General features: G+C 41.8%; 2 protein-coding genes across 2 annotated transcripts in view; both read right to left on the bottom strand.

Annotated features, from left to right (window-relative positions):
• The window catches only part of LOC309865639 (conserved oligomeric Golgi complex subunit 2-like), a 29948-nt gene extending 12985 nt beyond the window's left edge, over positions 1-16963 (bottom strand). Inside the window, exon 1 of the mRNA XM_082732195.1 lies at positions 16940-16963. Coding sequence (XP_082588321.1) covers positions 16940-16945 — 6 coding nt within the window. The 5' untranslated portion in view covers positions 16946-16963. The remainder of the gene's footprint in view (positions 1-16939) is intronic.
• Positions 1-17115, bottom strand: part of LOC309865638 (conserved oligomeric Golgi complex subunit 2-like) — a gene marked incomplete at its 3' end in the record, with an annotated part of 246407 nt that extends 229292 nt beyond the window's left edge. Inside the window, exon 1 of the mRNA XM_082732194.1 lies at positions 17084-17115. The remainder of the gene's footprint in view (positions 1-17083) is intronic.
• Between the last annotated feature and the right edge of the window lie 291 nt (positions 17116-17406).

Raw genomic sequence — 17406 nt, 5'->3', positions numbered from 1 at the left:
CAGTCTGCTGCTTCTGTGCTGAGTTCCAGGGTGGGTCAGTCTACTCACGGGACTGCTTTAAGAACTGTTTCTCAGTTTGCTATAGCCTTGTGGGTCTCATGGGTGCAAGCTCTGATGGCTTCCAAAGCTGGATGTTTTGGGGTCTTGTCTCTTAGATGTACGTCTTGGAAGTTGGGGTGCCAGAAGTGGGGCTCAAACCCTTTGCTCCTCAGGGAGAAGCCTGGGGTTTTGAGTACCCTCCCAATCCCAGGTCGCTGTACCAGGGGTGGGGTTTATGGCAAGACTGATTCTTACTTCAACATAGGTTTTTTTCCTTACTCACCTAATGTGTAGGAGTCACTCAGCTCGTTGTAGGGTTTTTTCCACAGGAAATTTTTCCATATGGAGCTATAGATTCAGTGTGTATTTCATAGAAGTGATGAGATCAAGATCCTCCCATGCCACCATCTTGAATGGAAACCCCAGACCTTATCTATGTATGTGTGTACACACACATATGTGTGTACACACACACACACACACACACACACAAATATTCATGCTCTTCTAAACTAATTCCCATCTAGGGGCACCTGGGTGGCTCAGTGGGTTAAGCCTCTGCCTTCAGCTCAGGTCATATCTCAGGGTCCTGAGATCAAGCCTCACATCAGGCTCTCTGCTCAGCCAGAGCTTACTTTCCCCCCTCTCTCTGCCTGTCTCTCTGCCTCCTTGTGACCTCTCTCTCTCTCTGTCAAATAAATAAATAAAATCTTAAAAAAAGAATAAAAAAATAAAAAATAAAAACCCATTCTATTAAAAAAAATTTCCCATCTAAAAATATAACTTGAATGTCTTTACATAAAACACATACATTTCTATTAATATTTTATGTGCATGCTGAGTGTCCCATTGAACAGATGTTCCAAATCTTTCATAACCTATTTCCAAGTATTGGTCTCACAGGATTAGCTATCCTGTGTTTCCCCTCTACAATACTGTGATACCCTGGTAGGCTTATATGCTTAGAGGCAATAAATTACTATCTAATTCCCCTGTGACTCTGCTACTCCATACCTGTTTAGTCAGCAAGAATCAAATGTGATGGGGCGCCTGGGTGGCTCAGTGGATTAAGCCGCTGCCTTTGGCTCAGGTCATGATCTCAGGGTCCTGGGATCGGGTCACGCATCGAGCTCTCTGCTCGGCAGGGAGCTTGCTTCCCTCTCTCTCTCTCTCTCTCTGGCTGCCTCTCTGTCTACTTGTGATTTCTCTCTGTCAAATAAATAAATCTTAAAAAAAAAAAAAGAATCAAATGTGATGATTCCCAAACTAGTTAAGGACACCTACACTTACTTTTCATTAAACACTATGTAAACCAACAAAATATGACTGCAAAAAAAATCACTGTTCTTTTGAAAACTAACACAGCTACTTTGGAAAGATTTGATACAAAGAAATCAATAAGAAAATTTTTGCTAAGTTAGGTATGGGTGAGATGACCAAGTACCAGGCAGGGAGGGAGTGATCACAGGATTCTCACTCAATTCAGTTAAAGAAACTGAAACTGAATGCAAAAAAAGACAACATAGAAAACTTTTTTTAAAGATTCTTTTTATTTATTTGAGACACAGACAGACAGTATGAGCAGGGAAAGGGGCAATGGGAGGAGATTCCCTGCTGAACAGGGGGCCCAATGTGGGACTCCATCCCAGGACCCCGAGGTCATGACCTGAACCGAAGGTAGATGCCTAACCTATTGAGCAACCCAAGTGCTGTGATAACTCAGAAATCTAATCTGCAGGCCAGTTTCCAGAGAAAAGACCTGGCACTGTTTCAATGGAGAATAAATGTACATATATTTTTTCCAAATAAAATACTAAAAACTGTATGTACCATTCCCTAAGAATACTTGTTTAAACTGACTTTTTTAGTTAATCAACCAAAGACTGACCCTGCTAGTGTCGGAGAGAAGGACTTCATACCAAACCGTAATTTCACAGTCATCTACAGAAAGCCACCTGCTCCTTACACTGGTGACCAAATTAGCCTGGACCTTTCTCTCCTGAGACAATTTCAGACCTTACATCATAGTTATGTAGTACATCACGGGAGGGGGTCTTGGTTCATAATCCTGGCCATCCTACTCATCAACTGTATACCTTTAGGTCGATCACTTTCCCTGCCTCAGTTACACATTGTTGAAGTTCTTGAACTTCATGATGGCATTCTAAATTGTATAACTGGGGTGCCTATGTGGTTAAGCATCTGCCTTTGGCTCAGGTCATGATCCCAGTCTCTTGGGTTTGAGTTCCACATCAGGCGCTCTGCTGAGCAAGGAGCCTGCTTCTCCCTCTGTCCCTTCCTCCTGCTCCTGCACTCTCTCACTCTCAAATAAAATCTTAAATAAATAAATAAATAAATAAATCATATAACTTAGCCTCAGTGAACAAATGCTATTAGGTAATATTAGTACTCAACTTACCATTTATGCATTTGTTCTCAGATAAACAAAAGTTGCATAACACATGACTAAATAACTCGGAACATCTGTGAATACTGGGTTAGGCAGCGTTTGCTGTGAAAAGCAAACCCAAACTCACAGTGCCATAATAGAGACCCATTTCACTTAACCAAGAATGGTTTTACTACTTTAGGAATGGTTTTACTTTATAGTGTAGATTCCCCAAGTATTCAAAAAGAAAGTATTTACAACCCATACATTTATTGTCAACTGATTTTTCACAAGGATGCCAAGACCATTTAATGGGGGGGGGGGGGAAACAGTCTTTTCGAGTGCCTACTACTGGGACAAGTGAATATCTACATGCAAAAGAATGAACTTGGAACAGCAACGTCACACATACACAAAAATATAACTCAAAATGGATCAAAGATTTAAATGTAAGAGTCAAAACTGTAACACTCAGAGAAAACAGGTGAAAATCTGTATGACTTTGGATCGGGAAAAGCTTTCTTAGACATGATACACAAAGCAATAAGAAATATTAGATAAGCTGAACTTGATCAAAATAAAAACTTTCGTGTGTCAAAGGACACTACAGAGAACGTGAAAAGACAACCCACAGAATGGGAGAGAGTATCTGCAAATCATTTGTCTGACAAGGATCTAATAACCAGAATATGCAAATATACTCTTAGAACTCAACAACAAAAAGACAAATAACCTAATTTAAAAACAAGCCAAAGACTTTTGAATAGACATTTCTCCAAAGATGATACACAGACGGTCAAGAGCACATGTCGGGATGTTCGACATCCTTAGTCATTGGGGAAATGCGAATCAAAAGCACATGCAGATGCCACGTCACACCCACTAGGACAACTATGGTAAAATAAGAAAAAGAAAAAGAAAAAAAAAGAAGAAGAAAAGTGCTGGCAAGAAGGCGGAGAAGCTGGAACCCTCCTGTATTGTCGGTGAGAATGTAAAACAGTGTGGCTAAGGCAGCAAACAGCTCGGTAGCTCCTCAAGAAGTTACACACGTACAATTACCCAGCAGTTCTACGTCTAGGGGTATGACACCGACAGAACTGACAACAGATGTTCCTGCCACAACCTGTACATGAATGTGCACAGCAGCGCTGCTCGTAACAGCCAAAAGAGTATATACCCAATGTCCATCAACTGATGAATGGATACATAAAATGTGGAAGAGCCTCTTACACAACCATAAAAAGGAATAAACTGTTACATGCTACAACACGAGTGAAGTCTGAAAACATTCTACTCTCAGGTTAAAGGAAGCCAGACACAAAAGGTCACGTGTTATACAATTCCACTGATATGAGATGTTCCAGAAAAGGCAAATCCATAAAAACAGAAAGTAGATTCATGATTGCCAGGGAATAAGGGGAGGGGAGAATTGGAAGTAAGAGGTTTATTTTTCGGGTGATGGAAGCATTCTGGAATTAGACAGAAGTGACGTATGTACCATATACACAGTAAATATACTAAAAACCAGAGAAGAGTACGCTTTAAAATGGCAACTATTATGCTTTGTGAATTATATTTTGATGAAAAATGAAACAACTTAAATATCAACAAGCTAAATGCTAGGATTCATTAAAAAAAATCCAAAGTAACACTAATCACAGGAACAATGGCGTAGCTACATGAATTTCAGACAAAGCAGATTTCAGAGAAGGAAAATTATCAGGCATAAAGAGCAGCATTACATAATGATAAAGAAATCGACTGACCAAGAAGACACAATTATCCTTAAGGTATGTGTGCCTGATCAACACAGGTAAGACACAACCTAACAGAACTGCAGGGAGAAATAAACAATTCCATTATCACAGCTGATGACTTCAACACTTCTTCATCATTAATGGGCCGATCCAGCAGCAGGGCAACAAGGATTTGACAGATGTGGACATTCAGTCCAGACATGGCACACTTAACACCACCATCAATTACCGTACAACAGATGTACACAGACTATTTCGCCCAGTAATAGTGCAACACACATTCTTCTTAAGCTCATATGGAACACTCATCAAGACAGAATAATTCTGGGCCACAAAACACAACAAATTTTTAAAAATAAAAATTATACCAAGTATGTTCTCAGACCGCAATGGAATTAAAAATCAGTAACAGAAGATAGTTGAAGAAGTCCAAAATACATGGAGATTAAATGACACACTTCTAAATGAGAGGAGACCAGTCTCAACAAAATACAATGTAGCAAAATGTGTGGAATGCTGCTTAAAGGGAAAATACAGTACTGAATGCAAATATTAGAAAAAAAAAAGATTAAAGTCAATAATCTAAGCTTCCATTTTAGGCAACAACAACAAAATCAAATCTAAAGTAAGGAGGGGCTCCTGGGTGGTTCAGTTGGTTAATCATCTGCCTTTGGGTCAGGACATGGTCCTAGGGTCCTGGGACAGAGCCCTGCATCAGAGCTTCCTGCTCAGGGAGGCTGCTTCTCCATCTCCCATTCCTCCTGCCTGTATTCCCTCTCTCACTGACTCTCTCTGTGTCGAATAAAATCATTAAAAAAAACCCTAAAGGAAGTAGAAAAAAATAAAAATTAGAGCAGAAATCAATGTAATTAAAACCAGGAATTTTTTTTTTTAAAATCAATAAACCCCAAGTCTGTTTCTTTGAAAACATCAATAAAACAGATAGACCCTTAGCCAGTCAAACAAAGAAAAAAAGGTAGAAGACATAAATTACTAATATCAGATGAAAGAAGGGAGGGCTACTGCTAACAATCCCAATCACTGTAAATTCAACCAAACATTTATGGAATACTACACAATTCTCTAAAATCTCTTCCAGAAAGTAAAACTAGAAGGAGTACTTCCTAAATCATTCTAGGAGATCATTATTACCTTGACACCAACACCAATACTACAAGAAAAGAAACTATAAACTAGTATCTCTCATGAACACAGACACAAAAATCTTCAACAAAAATTAGCAAATAAAAGCAAACACTATATTAAAAAATTATACACCAGGGTCATGTAGGATTTATTCCAGGTATGCAACATTAGAAAATGTTCAACATTAGAAAATCAATGTGATCCATCATATCAACAGAAAGAAAATCACATGATCATATCAATGAAGGGAGGAAAAAAAACATTTAACAAAATCCACACCTCTTCATTATTAACCCTCAGGAAACTAAGAATAGGAGGACTTCCTCAACTTGATAAAGAATGTTTCCAAAAATCCACAGCTAACATGATATTAATACTGAGAAAATAGAAGACAGGGAATCAAGGCAAGGATGTCCCTCCTACTACTACTATTCAATACTATACTGGAAGGCCAAACTAATGAAATAAGGTAAGAAAAGGAAACAAAAGGTATACAACCTGGGAAAGAATAAAACTTTGTTCACAGATGACATGACTGTCTACAGAAAATACAAAGACTTCACACCCCACACCCTCCTGAAACTAGTCAAGTGATTATAGCAAGTCTGCACAATACACAGTTAAAATACAGAAGTCAATTGCTTTCCAATGATGTATCAGACAAAGGGCCAGTATTCAAAATTTATAAAGAATTTATCAAACTCAACATCCAAAAACAAAAAAATCCAGTCAAGAAATGGACAGAAGACATGAACAGACCAAAGAAGACATCCAAATGGCCAACAGACACATGAAAAAGGGCTCCACATCACTCAGCATCAGGGAAATACAAATCAAAACCACAATGAGACACCACCTTACATCAGTCAAAATGGCTAAAATTAACAAGTCAGGAAACAACAGATGTTGGCGAAGATGTGGAGAAAGGGGAATCCTCCTACACTGTTGGTGGGAATGCAACTCTGGAAAACAGTATGGAGGCTCATCAAAAAGTTAAAAATGTAACAACCCAACGACTTAGCAATTGCCCTATTAGATGTTTATCCAAAGTACACAAAGTGATTTGAAGGGGCAAAAGCACCCCGATGTTTATAGTCAAACTATTGAAAGAGCCCAAATGTCCATCAACAGATGAATGGATAAAGAAGATGTGGTATACATACACACACACACACACACACACACACATTACTCAGCCATCAAAAAGAACAAAATCTTGCCATTTGCAAGGACATGGATGGAACTAGAGGAAGACAAATACCATATAGTTTCAGTCACATGTGGAACTTAAGAAACAACAGATGAATATAGGAGAAGGGAAGGAAAAATAGAAACAGACAGGGAGGCAAATCACAAGAGACTTAACTACAGGAAACAAACTGAGGGTTACTGGAGAGGGAAAAGTTGGGGTAACTGCGTGAGGGGTATTAAGGAGGGCACTTGTTGGGATGAGCTCTGGGTGTTGTATGCAACCAATGAATCACGAAATTCTAACCATGAAACTAAAAGTACACTGTATGTTAACGAGATTGAATTTTAATTAAAAAATTTAAAAAGTCAATTGCTTTCGTATATACCAGCAATGTACAAGTGGAATTTGAAGTTAAAAACACAAGACCATTTACATTAGCATACCAAAAAAATTAATACTTAGGTGCAAATCTAACAAAATATGCACAAGATCTATATGAGAAAAAGTATAAAATTCTGATGAAAGATAACAAGCAAGGTAAGATGTGAAGTGGAAAGAAAGTCCACAATCTTGGGTAAGAACACTCAATACTGTTAAGAGGTCAGTTCTTCCCAAACTGATCGACAGACTCAATGCAATCCCAATCAAAATGCCAGGAAGTTATTCTGTGGATACCAACATGTTGACTCTAAAATTTGGATGGAAAACTGGAAAACCAAGAGTCCCAGAGTAGTCAACAAAATATTAAAGAGCGGGGAAAAAAAGGAAATTGAGGATTGCCACTACCCAATCTCAAGACTTACTATTAAAGCTATAGTGATTAAGACAGAAGGTGCCTGGCAAAAGAGACAGGTGCTTGGAACAGAGTGGAGAGCCCAGAACAACATCCACACACACAGGCAAAGGCAACTCAATGGCAAGGACAGTCTTCAACAAATGGAACCGAACAATGGGACATTGATAAGAAAAAACAAACAAATGAAAAGAATAAAAACAAACTTTTCACACCTTTCACAAAACCTAAACGTAAAATGCAAAACTTCTTAAAGATGACATAAGAAAAAATGTAGGGATCCTTGGATTTGGCAATGACTTTTCAGATATAAAACCAAAAGCATGATCTACGAAAGAAAAAAATTGATGAGAGGGACTTTGTTAAAATTAAACTTCTCTGTAAAAGACACTGTTAAGAGAATGAAAAGACGGGACAACTGGGTGGCTCAGTTGGTTAAGCAGCTGCCTTTGGCTCAGGTCATGATCCCAGCGTCCTGGGATCGAGACCCACATTGGGATCCTTGCTCCGCAGGGATCCTGCTTCACCCTCTGACTCTGCCTTCCACTCTGTCTGCCTGTGCTCACTCTCGCTCGCTCTTTCTCTGACAAATAAATAAATAAAATCTTTAAAAAAAAAGAGAGAGAGAGATGAAAAGACCAGTCACAGAGTAGAGAAAATATCTGCAAAACACAGCCATGGTAAAGGACTTAAAATAAGAAATATAATATAAAGATGTCTTAGTACCAACAAGAAATCAAACCTAATTTAAAAATGTGAAAAGAGCGGTGGCTGGGAACCCCAGTCAGTTAAGCATCTGCCTTTAGCTCAGGTCCTGGGACTGAAATCCACACTGGGCCCCCGGCTCAGCGAGGAGCCTGCTTTTTTCCCTCTCCTGCTGCCTGCTGCTACCTCTCCGTATGCTTGTGCTGTTAATAAATAAATAGAATCTTTAAAAACAAACAAAAAAAAAGGATCTGAAAAGATGCTCAACTTTGTATGTCATTAAGAAATTGCAAATAAAATCCAAAGCACTAGTAATACCAAATGCTAGCAAGGATGTGGGACAACCAAACTCTCATTCACTGTTTGGTCAGAATGCAAAATGGGAGGCACTGTGTGAGACAGCTTGGCAGTTTCTCACAGAACTAAACACATTCTCACTATAAGATCAGTAATTGTGCTCCTTTGTATTTACCCAAAAGAGCTTAAAACTAGTGTCCACACAAAAACCTGCACACGGATATTTACAGCAGCTTTATTCTCTGAAGTGCCAAAACTTGGAAGCAATCCAATCTCCTTCAGTAGGTGAACAGGTACACTGTGCCACACCCACACAACGGATTATTCGACAATTAAAAGATGAATTATTAAGCCACAAGACTTCGAAGAACCTTAAATGCATATTGCTAAGTGAAGGACCAGTCTCAAAGGCTAAATACTATATGATTCCAACTCTATGGCATTCTGGAAAAGGTAAAAATTAACCAACATTTTTATTTTTATTTATTGTTTAGGTCATCTCTATACCCAATGTGGTGGCTAGAACTCACAACCCTGAGATCAAGAGTCAGATGCCCTAGCAACTAAGCCAGCCAGGTGCCTCTAAAAAGGTAAAACTCTAGACAGTAAAAAGATCCCGGGCTGAAGGGTGAGCAAGGAGGGTGCAGAGAGAGGAGAAGAAACAAATAGATGAGGTACAGGGATTTTCAAGGCAATGAAACTAGGCTGTAAGATACCAACAGTAGGTAAATAACATTATACATTTGTCAAGACCCACAGAACTATAGAAAGAGGAGTGAACCCTAATGTAAACCATGGATTTTAATTAATACTGTATCAATGCTGGTTCATCAGTTGTAACACATGTACCACAACAATGTAATACATTAATAATAGGAGATAGTGAAGTTAGAAGAAAAATATCTTCTCTTTGTACTCAGGGGCATTTCCTATCTGAACCCAGTTAAAGTACAAATCCCCCAAAAGGCCAGAAGTTGGGAGATCACAAGAGGTGTTGGAACACAGGAAAATAAATGAGCAAACCAGACAAGCTGCAGGTAATTAAGAACCATTAACCATGAGAGAAGCAGTGACTTCACTCAAAATTAAAACCAAGTAGAGTTTAAAAGTTTAGCTACTTTACTAACTAGCTGCAATCAGGGATGGCAAACAAAGACTAATTCAAAGTAACCTGGGAATTAATCATTTAAAACTTACCAATAATCTGAAATTAGTAGCTTTAATGCTATGAAAATTACATGGAATTTGGAAAGATTGAAGTTCTCTAAGCTGCCAAGAAGTAAAACACTCCTTCCCAGATACATGGACTTATAAAATCACTATATACTATCTCCACGAGAAGCAGAATCCCCCAGAACCATCACTCTGTAATGATGAGAAGTACTAAGAGGGCATATGAAATTTATGAAACATGTCCCATTTCATCGAGACAAAAAACCAAAATAGTTAAGCACTAATCTGCACACTACATAGGGGTTGAAAGACATAGAAAGTTTGTGTGAGCTCACGTATGTGTGTGTTTCCAACCATTCTTGAAAACAATGGACAACAGAGATGAATAAATGTCCCTGTATATCCCATAAATATTCCTCAAATATTTATCATGCAACTCCAGCTCTGCTCTAAGACCTGGGGACACAGTCATGAAAAGAAAAGACAAGGTCTCTGCTTTTAAGGAGCAGATATTCTAATGCAGAAATGAGAAAATAAATATGTAGACAAACATTATATTAATGAACAGTGATCAAATAGTGATTAATGAATAGTGATCACAGCTAAAAAGAAAACAGGACACAGTAAAGGTTGAATGACAAATGGGATGTATTTTAACTTGGATGAACCAGGAAATATAGAACAATGAGTTGAGATCCAAGTGACACAAAAGAGCTAGCCACCGGAAGTGTGGGAAGAGTGTTCCCGCCCAAGGTATCAGCATGTATACAAAAATGTCCTTGGAGCTCTTCCCTCCAGCCCCTGCTCTCAAATCTCTGACCCAGCTAGGTGGGGACATAATCTAGGACTTGTGTCTCCCAAAACTCATTCTAAATCTTTGTTCGGTGACTAAATTATTCAAGCTTGAAAATTAAAAACATATGCTAACAAGATCTTCCCACCATCTACAGAGAGATCATCTTAAAAGCATCATGAAATAGTAACACTAAAATTCTAAAAAACTTCTGTTCTAACATTTTAATCAATTTTATATCAAACTCCTTTCTTGAATTTATATACCCATTTGACATATTTATGAAGAGACAAAAAAAAAACAACAAACCCTACATTCCGTAAATGTATTTATCCATCTAACAAATATTTGAGTACCTAATTACACTCTGTTCCAGCTGATTTCTTCTCTTTATCTCTTTTTTTCCCCTCAATTTAACACCAATCATAATCTATGTAGGCTTTTAGTTCGCTTTTCAAAATTAATTTCTTGAGCTATTTAAAAGGATTATCCAGTGCTAGAGTTCTCAACACTGGTCACACATTAGAATCACTTAAGGAACTTTTTTTTTTAAGATTTTATTTATTTATTTGACATAGAGAGAGAGGTCACAAGTAGGCAGAGAGGGAGGGAATCATGCTCCATGCTGAGCAGAGTGTCCCATGCAGGGCTCGACCCCAGGACCCTGAGACCATGACCTGAGCTGAAGGCAGAAGCTTAAACCTCTGAGCCACTAAGGCACCCCCTCACCTGAGGAACTTAAAAACAAAAAGCCCAAAGGGCACCTGGCTTGTTCAGTCACTGGAGCGTGCAGGTCTTGATCTCAGGGTTGTGAGTTCAAGTCCCATGTTGGGTATAGAGATTACTTAAAAAGAAAGAAAGAAAGAAAGAAAGAGCCCAAGCCCCAGTTTGTGATTAATTTGTTTAAATGTTTCAAGAAATGTGATGCTAAATGTTGTAAGACTAGTTAAATAACAAAAAGATATATTTACATAATACTTCTTGCTCTCAAATTTTGAACAAAGAACTTACTAATAATCAATAACTTAGTAGGCCAACATTTTATTTAAATAAGTTTTATGGTACTACAAAGAGTGAATTAGAAAATCAAAAGCAAGGAGAAATGGGCATGATGTGAACATGGGGAAGCAAGAGAAAGCAAGAAACTATGTGACCAGGAAGCGAATGCTTAGCTCTGAGATCCTTCTCTGAGAGAAGGACAGATTAAAACCTAACAAGAAAGAAAAGAAGGATCCCATGCACTCAAGGAAAGAGAAGTCCCCCAACATCCCTCCTGCTTTTTCCAATATAAACACACAGCTGGGCCGACTTACCACATCCTGGTTGGTACCGACTTTATCAACTTTTCTATTTAAGCCAAACTTGACCGGTCAATGATGGATGGGCTGTGTGCCAAGTTTACCAGTTGTACAACTGACTGTGTAATGGCTGAAACTGAGAAACCGGGGTGAAAGTATCAAGAGGCTCTAAGGATTGCGAAAGAGCCAAGATTCAAATGATTACCACGTACACACAAGACAAACTATGCAGATGACTGCTCAGTATGGAAGTACTTCAGAGTGTTACACTGTGGCATCAGCTGACCCAGACCCAGAAGATTGCTGGAGTTCCCATCATGGACATCTCTAACCATATAGACGACACTGAGCAAATGCCAGATGATGATGGAGCCCCTCACTCCTATGTCTTAAAAGAGTTCCTCAGCTCTCCTTTACCAACTTTTCCTGTTGCCAGTTCATACAAGCAATTCTCCTTACCCAGTTCCTCTGTTCTGAGCTATGGCTAAAGACACTCACTTTTTTATGTTTTGAAACTGATTATCTTGTACCATTTTACTTTTTGTTGCATCTTTTTATAAATCAGATGACCGCTCACAAGACAAAAAAAAAAAAAAAAAGGAATGGAAAGGAAAGATCAAAAGGGAGGACAACAACAACAAAAAAACAGTTCTTTTTTGCCGGGAACCCTTCTTACAAGTGCCAATCAGATAAACTGTATCTGATGTTACATCGTCACAACTCCTCTATCATCAGGGAAAGTAGTTCACATAAGAAAATTTCTCTATAAAATGAGTTCCAGGCTTACATTCCATATTTGGCTAATTAGAATTTCATTACGATGTCTGTCTCACACTGATGCGGAAGAGAATGGAATCTTGTCATCAAGACGTGACATCGAACTAAGAACCCACAGGGTAAGCACTCAGATCCTGTGATATGAAGTCGGCTCCTGGGGATGGGCGACCCTGGGCAACAGTGGCTGACCTGTGGGCCTGCGGCTATCTGCCGTCTGTCACTCTTCCCTCTTCCTCCTCTGTCAGCTGCTATCTCCAGCTGCTGTCAACAAAGTCCACCTCAAACAGCCATCACTTCCCTCTGGTCCCATTTACCATAGCTAAGCTCCAGGCCAGGCATCCAGATCACCAGCCCTGTGGGAACTTCTTCTAAGGTAAGAGGTGGCCCTATTGGTGAAATGCAGGTGCCAAGGCATGCGGACATTGTGCCATCTTCTGCGCTATTCTTAATGTTCTGATCGTCCCACTTCCCTCAGTTCCCACCTGTGGCCTCTGGAAAGGAACATATTACAGTAGGATTTCCAAGGACTGATGCGTGGGGGTCAGGAGATCTGGCCTGTGATTGGCCCCAACTAGCTGTGTGGCTTTAAAGGAAGTCATCACCCCTCAGGCCTCAGTTTCCTTATCTGCAAGCCAGGATGGACTAGAGTCTTTTCAGAGGAGCCGGCAAAGATCACATAGATAAGCACCACCTCATTATACTAACAAGCAAACAGAAGGCCGGAGGCGAGTGATTTGCCCCAAGACAGACATAAGCAGGCAGAGAGCAGAGCCGAGGATGGGACCCACATCTGCAGGTCACAGCTAATCAGCCAGCACAGTACAAACAGATCTGAGCAGCTGCTCATTCTTCCCCTTTTCCGTTTTGTCCATCAGAATGCATGCTCCCTGCAAACAAGGACACAAAGGACCTGCTTCCTGCCTCAAAATTCCCAGTTCACCCAATTAGAACAGGGAGGAGCCTCAAGGACTTACCCCCCGACCCCCACACACGGTTCTTTTACCTATGGAACATGAGGGTACATACATTCACCGTCCAGAGGGCTCCTGCCTTCACTTCTCATGGAAAAGGTCATCATGTGCCTACCCGGGGTGCCAACGAAGCCACAGGTTCCAGAGAGGAACTGACACAGAGAAGTTCAAAGGAGGCAGATGGCTCATTGCAGAAACAAACTGTCTACCAAGGAAAACTACCCCATGGGGGACTGATTCTCTTTGAAATACGTTCGAGTGCGTGGGAAAATGGTTTTTCAAGAGCTGGTGGACTGACCAGTCACCTGGTACATACAAGATCACATCCGCATTCTGACAAGAGTGGCTCGCCTGCAGTGTAGACCAGGGGCCAGAAAGACAAGGAAGGCACATGGAGACTGGGTGAGAAGCTTCTACGGTGTGATGGCAAGGGCGCACTGCAAAGGTACGAGAAGAGATGGAAAGAAGTATATGGACTCAAGAGGTTTAGTAAGCGAAATCCACAGGACTTGGTTTAACAGACTAGATTTTGGAAAGGTGACAGAGTAGGAGTTGACTTCTGGTTTCCCGACTCCAGGCTAAACGGATGAAGTGTTTACCGAGAGAGGCAATAGAATAAGAAAGGTGGTTTTCCGTGGAGGAGGTGCTCATGAATTCCGTCTTGAACCTGATGAGTCTGAGAGGCCACAGACACATCCGAAAAGAAAGATCAGCAAGTCCGATACACAGAACTGGTGCTCAGGAAGCGTGTGGACCAGAGACAGGAATCTGCCTTACCTGCTGATAGGTGGTCATGAAGCTGCACAAAAGGTCATCTAGGGAAAGAAAGGAAGACGGGGCTGAGCCCATAATCAGCATTCAGTGGCTACCAGGAGCATGACTTTGCACAGGAGACACATCAGAGAGGTAGAAGAAAGACAGGAAGCAATGCAGAGCATTTGGTCTACTGCGATGTCGAGTAAGGAGACAGAGAAAGGTCAGGTGCGCTGACTTAGAAACAGTTTTGGTAAGAACTCTTTAGTGGAACGACAGGGCCTGAAGGGTGGAAGGTGGGAAAGTCAAGTCAACCCCTGAGCACTGGCTGTGATGCACGACAGTGACAGGCCAATACCTAGAGGTGGGGCAGTCAAGTGGGAGAGGATCAAACAGGAGCGCGTGATGGGAAGGAGTGCAGGGGAGAGGATCCTTGCAGGCTCCTGGAAGGGCGGGAGGGCATGGAATCCGAGCCGGAGTGGAGACTGAACCCGAGGAGGAAGGAGAGCCCCTCCCCATACCAGGCGAGGAGGAGAAGGGGACAAATACAAGAATGGGATCATGGTCAGCAGGATGGAAGAGGTCCCGTGGGATGGCTGCTAATTTTTCTGTACGACTGGAGATGAAAGAGGAAGGCTACTTGTGATGTCAATAGCACACCCATGTAAATGGTCTAATTTATCTGTTATGCCACTTTCTCCCCCTACTACCAATACCTTATGTCCTGCTCATCTATTAGTTGGCTGTCAACCCAAAGGATTTTCGGATTTCTAAGCCGACAAAGTATGATGTTGCCAGTGCCTCTGCCCCAGGTGACCCTTCCCCATCTGCCATTCCTGCACTTTGATCACCTACCTCTTTTGCATACCTTTCCCCTTCTATTTCTTATTAGATCTCATAAACATGACTTTTTAAGTAGTCTCCTCCCACCAGTCAGCTCGAACTCAACAGATATGACCATGCAACTTCCTGCTGTAAACCTGACTGCAGCTCTACCATGAAGACTGCATCAACGTGGAACCCTCAATGTATGCAGTGTCCAAGGTGCAACCCGCAGCCCCACCCCATCTCCCTTTCTACCATCCCAGTCTCATTCCAAAATGTGCCAAACAAGACACCTATGTAGAAATACAACCCCGACAGCAAGCTCTCCGCTCATTTCTGCCTCGGAACTGTAACTTAACAAAACATCTCTCTGATGGAAACAGAAATTGCAAATAACCTTTATCTCCAGCTCCCACATAGAAGATCAATACCACTTTACACAGAACAGCTGTTCCATGTATTTTCCTTCTATGTATGAAGGGGTCATGTTCATTAACACTACAAATTGTACATTATATTCAGAAATTTCAGAGCTTTGAAAGAATATGGAATTGCTGGCATTCTAGCCACTTTCCCAGTTTGCTCTCTTCCTACCTCTAAGTCCTACTTTAGAACTTCTGTTTTGAGATTTCTATTTTCCGAAGCTGCTTTGACCAAAGGCATTCTGTCAGCTCAGAGTGAGAAAGATGGCAGGGCTAGGAAGTGTTAGAAAATGCTAGTGTTAGGCCCAAAGAAAGCCTGACGAAGTCCAAAGACAGACAAGCTAAAGAGACTTCCGTGCTTTGAGATTCTTTAAGTCTATGTGTGTGCCTTTTCTTCTTCCAATGACCTCTCTCCTCATCACGTGTCCTTCATTAACAAAAGGTTTCTGGATCAGAGAATTCACTCTGTGCTCTCCTTCAGACACTCCATTCACTTTACACCTTTTATTACAGTGGCTTAACATCACCATACAAGAACAAGAGTACAATATACCTTCGTCTAGACATCCCTACATATTAAAAATGATATGGCCACACCACAGAGGATCCAGACATAAGGACTTTTAAAGCCAGAGTTTGGGAGATGTGATCTGAATGCAAGTATCAAAAAGGAACTAGCTGGTTAACCCAAAAAAGAAAAAAACATATTATGACTTGAAGCCATAAAAAAGTAAGAAATTCAAACTCTTCAGAATTTTAGGTACCTACAGAGCCAAAACTTTTTAACACTGAAACCAGCTACTAAATCCCAATCCTTAGAAATTAAACATATACGTTTTGATAGTTTAAGTACAGACCCAGAGGGATACAGAAAACAGATAAAGCTCCTCCTGGCTCTGATTCAAACCTTGGGACATTTTCAAGGCTATGTCTGATGAACCTTTCCTGTCAGTAAAGTCTTTTCAGTTTAAATTTCTATTCTGTAAGTTTATGTCCTACAGTTATCTGCTGCCAGCTTCAGGCTGACTTCACCAAGAGAAGTAGGGAAACATTAGAAAAGGAGCTTGGTATGCTTTGTAGTACTGGACCAGAACCAGTAAGGACAGTACAGTCTTTCAGATTTCTCATTCTGAGCTTAAGACGAAAGTCACGCATAAACGTTAGCTTAAGTGCCTTTTTGACCCGATTCCTGGTAAGTACATGTGTTCAGAGATGTGTTCAACGCACAGTCGCTGAGCTTCTAGGCACAAGGCACTGGGAGGCTTCTGTCAGGCTGGGGGAGCGGCAGTCTGACTGTGCCGCACGGTACCAGAGGCGGGTCCTACGGGTCCGGGGCTTTTATGTTTAGCTCAAAACCACTTGCCCTGAACTTTCAGGCCTTTTCCTTCAATGTGCACGATTTCACAGGAGTGCTTTCTCCAGGTTGCACCTAGCCCACCCGAGGCCAAGAGACTCACTGCGAAGTGCAGTGAGGTCCCTGCCAAGGACCCCGTCCGGGGCGGGGACGGCCCAGGAAGCCCGCAGGAGAAGCCCGAGGAGAGGCCCCGGAGGGCCAAGGAGGGCAGGCCACCCACGTCCCAGCTCCGGGGAGCAGAGCCCAGGCGCGCACCTTCATGAACACGTCCTTGTCGAAGCAGAGCCTGTCCGGCCCCTTGGACAGGTTCATCCTACTTTTCTCCATCCCGCCGGCCGCCGCCTCTCAGCACCGACACTCGAGCGAAGGGGAAAGGTAGGAGGCTGCACTCCCCGACACTACCGGTGAAGCCACGGCGTTTCCACCGAACAGAAGGCACTGTTTCCTCCAACATGGCAGCGTCTGCGCCCCGGCCAATGAAAGAGGACTCCGCAGGCCCGCCTCCGCCTGCCTCCGCCAAGAGTGGGGTGCGGACCGCTAACGCCAAGCCAGCAGGTGATGCGGCCCCCATGCGGTGGCGGGCGACACTACAACCTCGAGTAATTTTCTGCGGAGCAGCCCCGCCGCTGGTGATGCGGGGTGAGCGGGAGAGGGGAGGGCGGGTAGGGTCAGGGGCGCTCCCTCCCCACCTCGCCGTTTCCCTCGGAAAATCGGCCTGCGAG

The sequence above is a fragment of the Mustela nivalis genome (genome assembly GCF_964662115.1).
Source record: "Mustela nivalis genome assembly, chromosome: 5".
NCBI classification, from domain to species: domain Eukaryota; kingdom Metazoa; phylum Chordata; class Mammalia; order Carnivora; family Mustelidae; genus Mustela; species Mustela nivalis.
The sequence above is the reverse complement of the archived record's forward strand: the minus strand, read 5'-3'. Positions and strand labels throughout refer to the sequence as shown.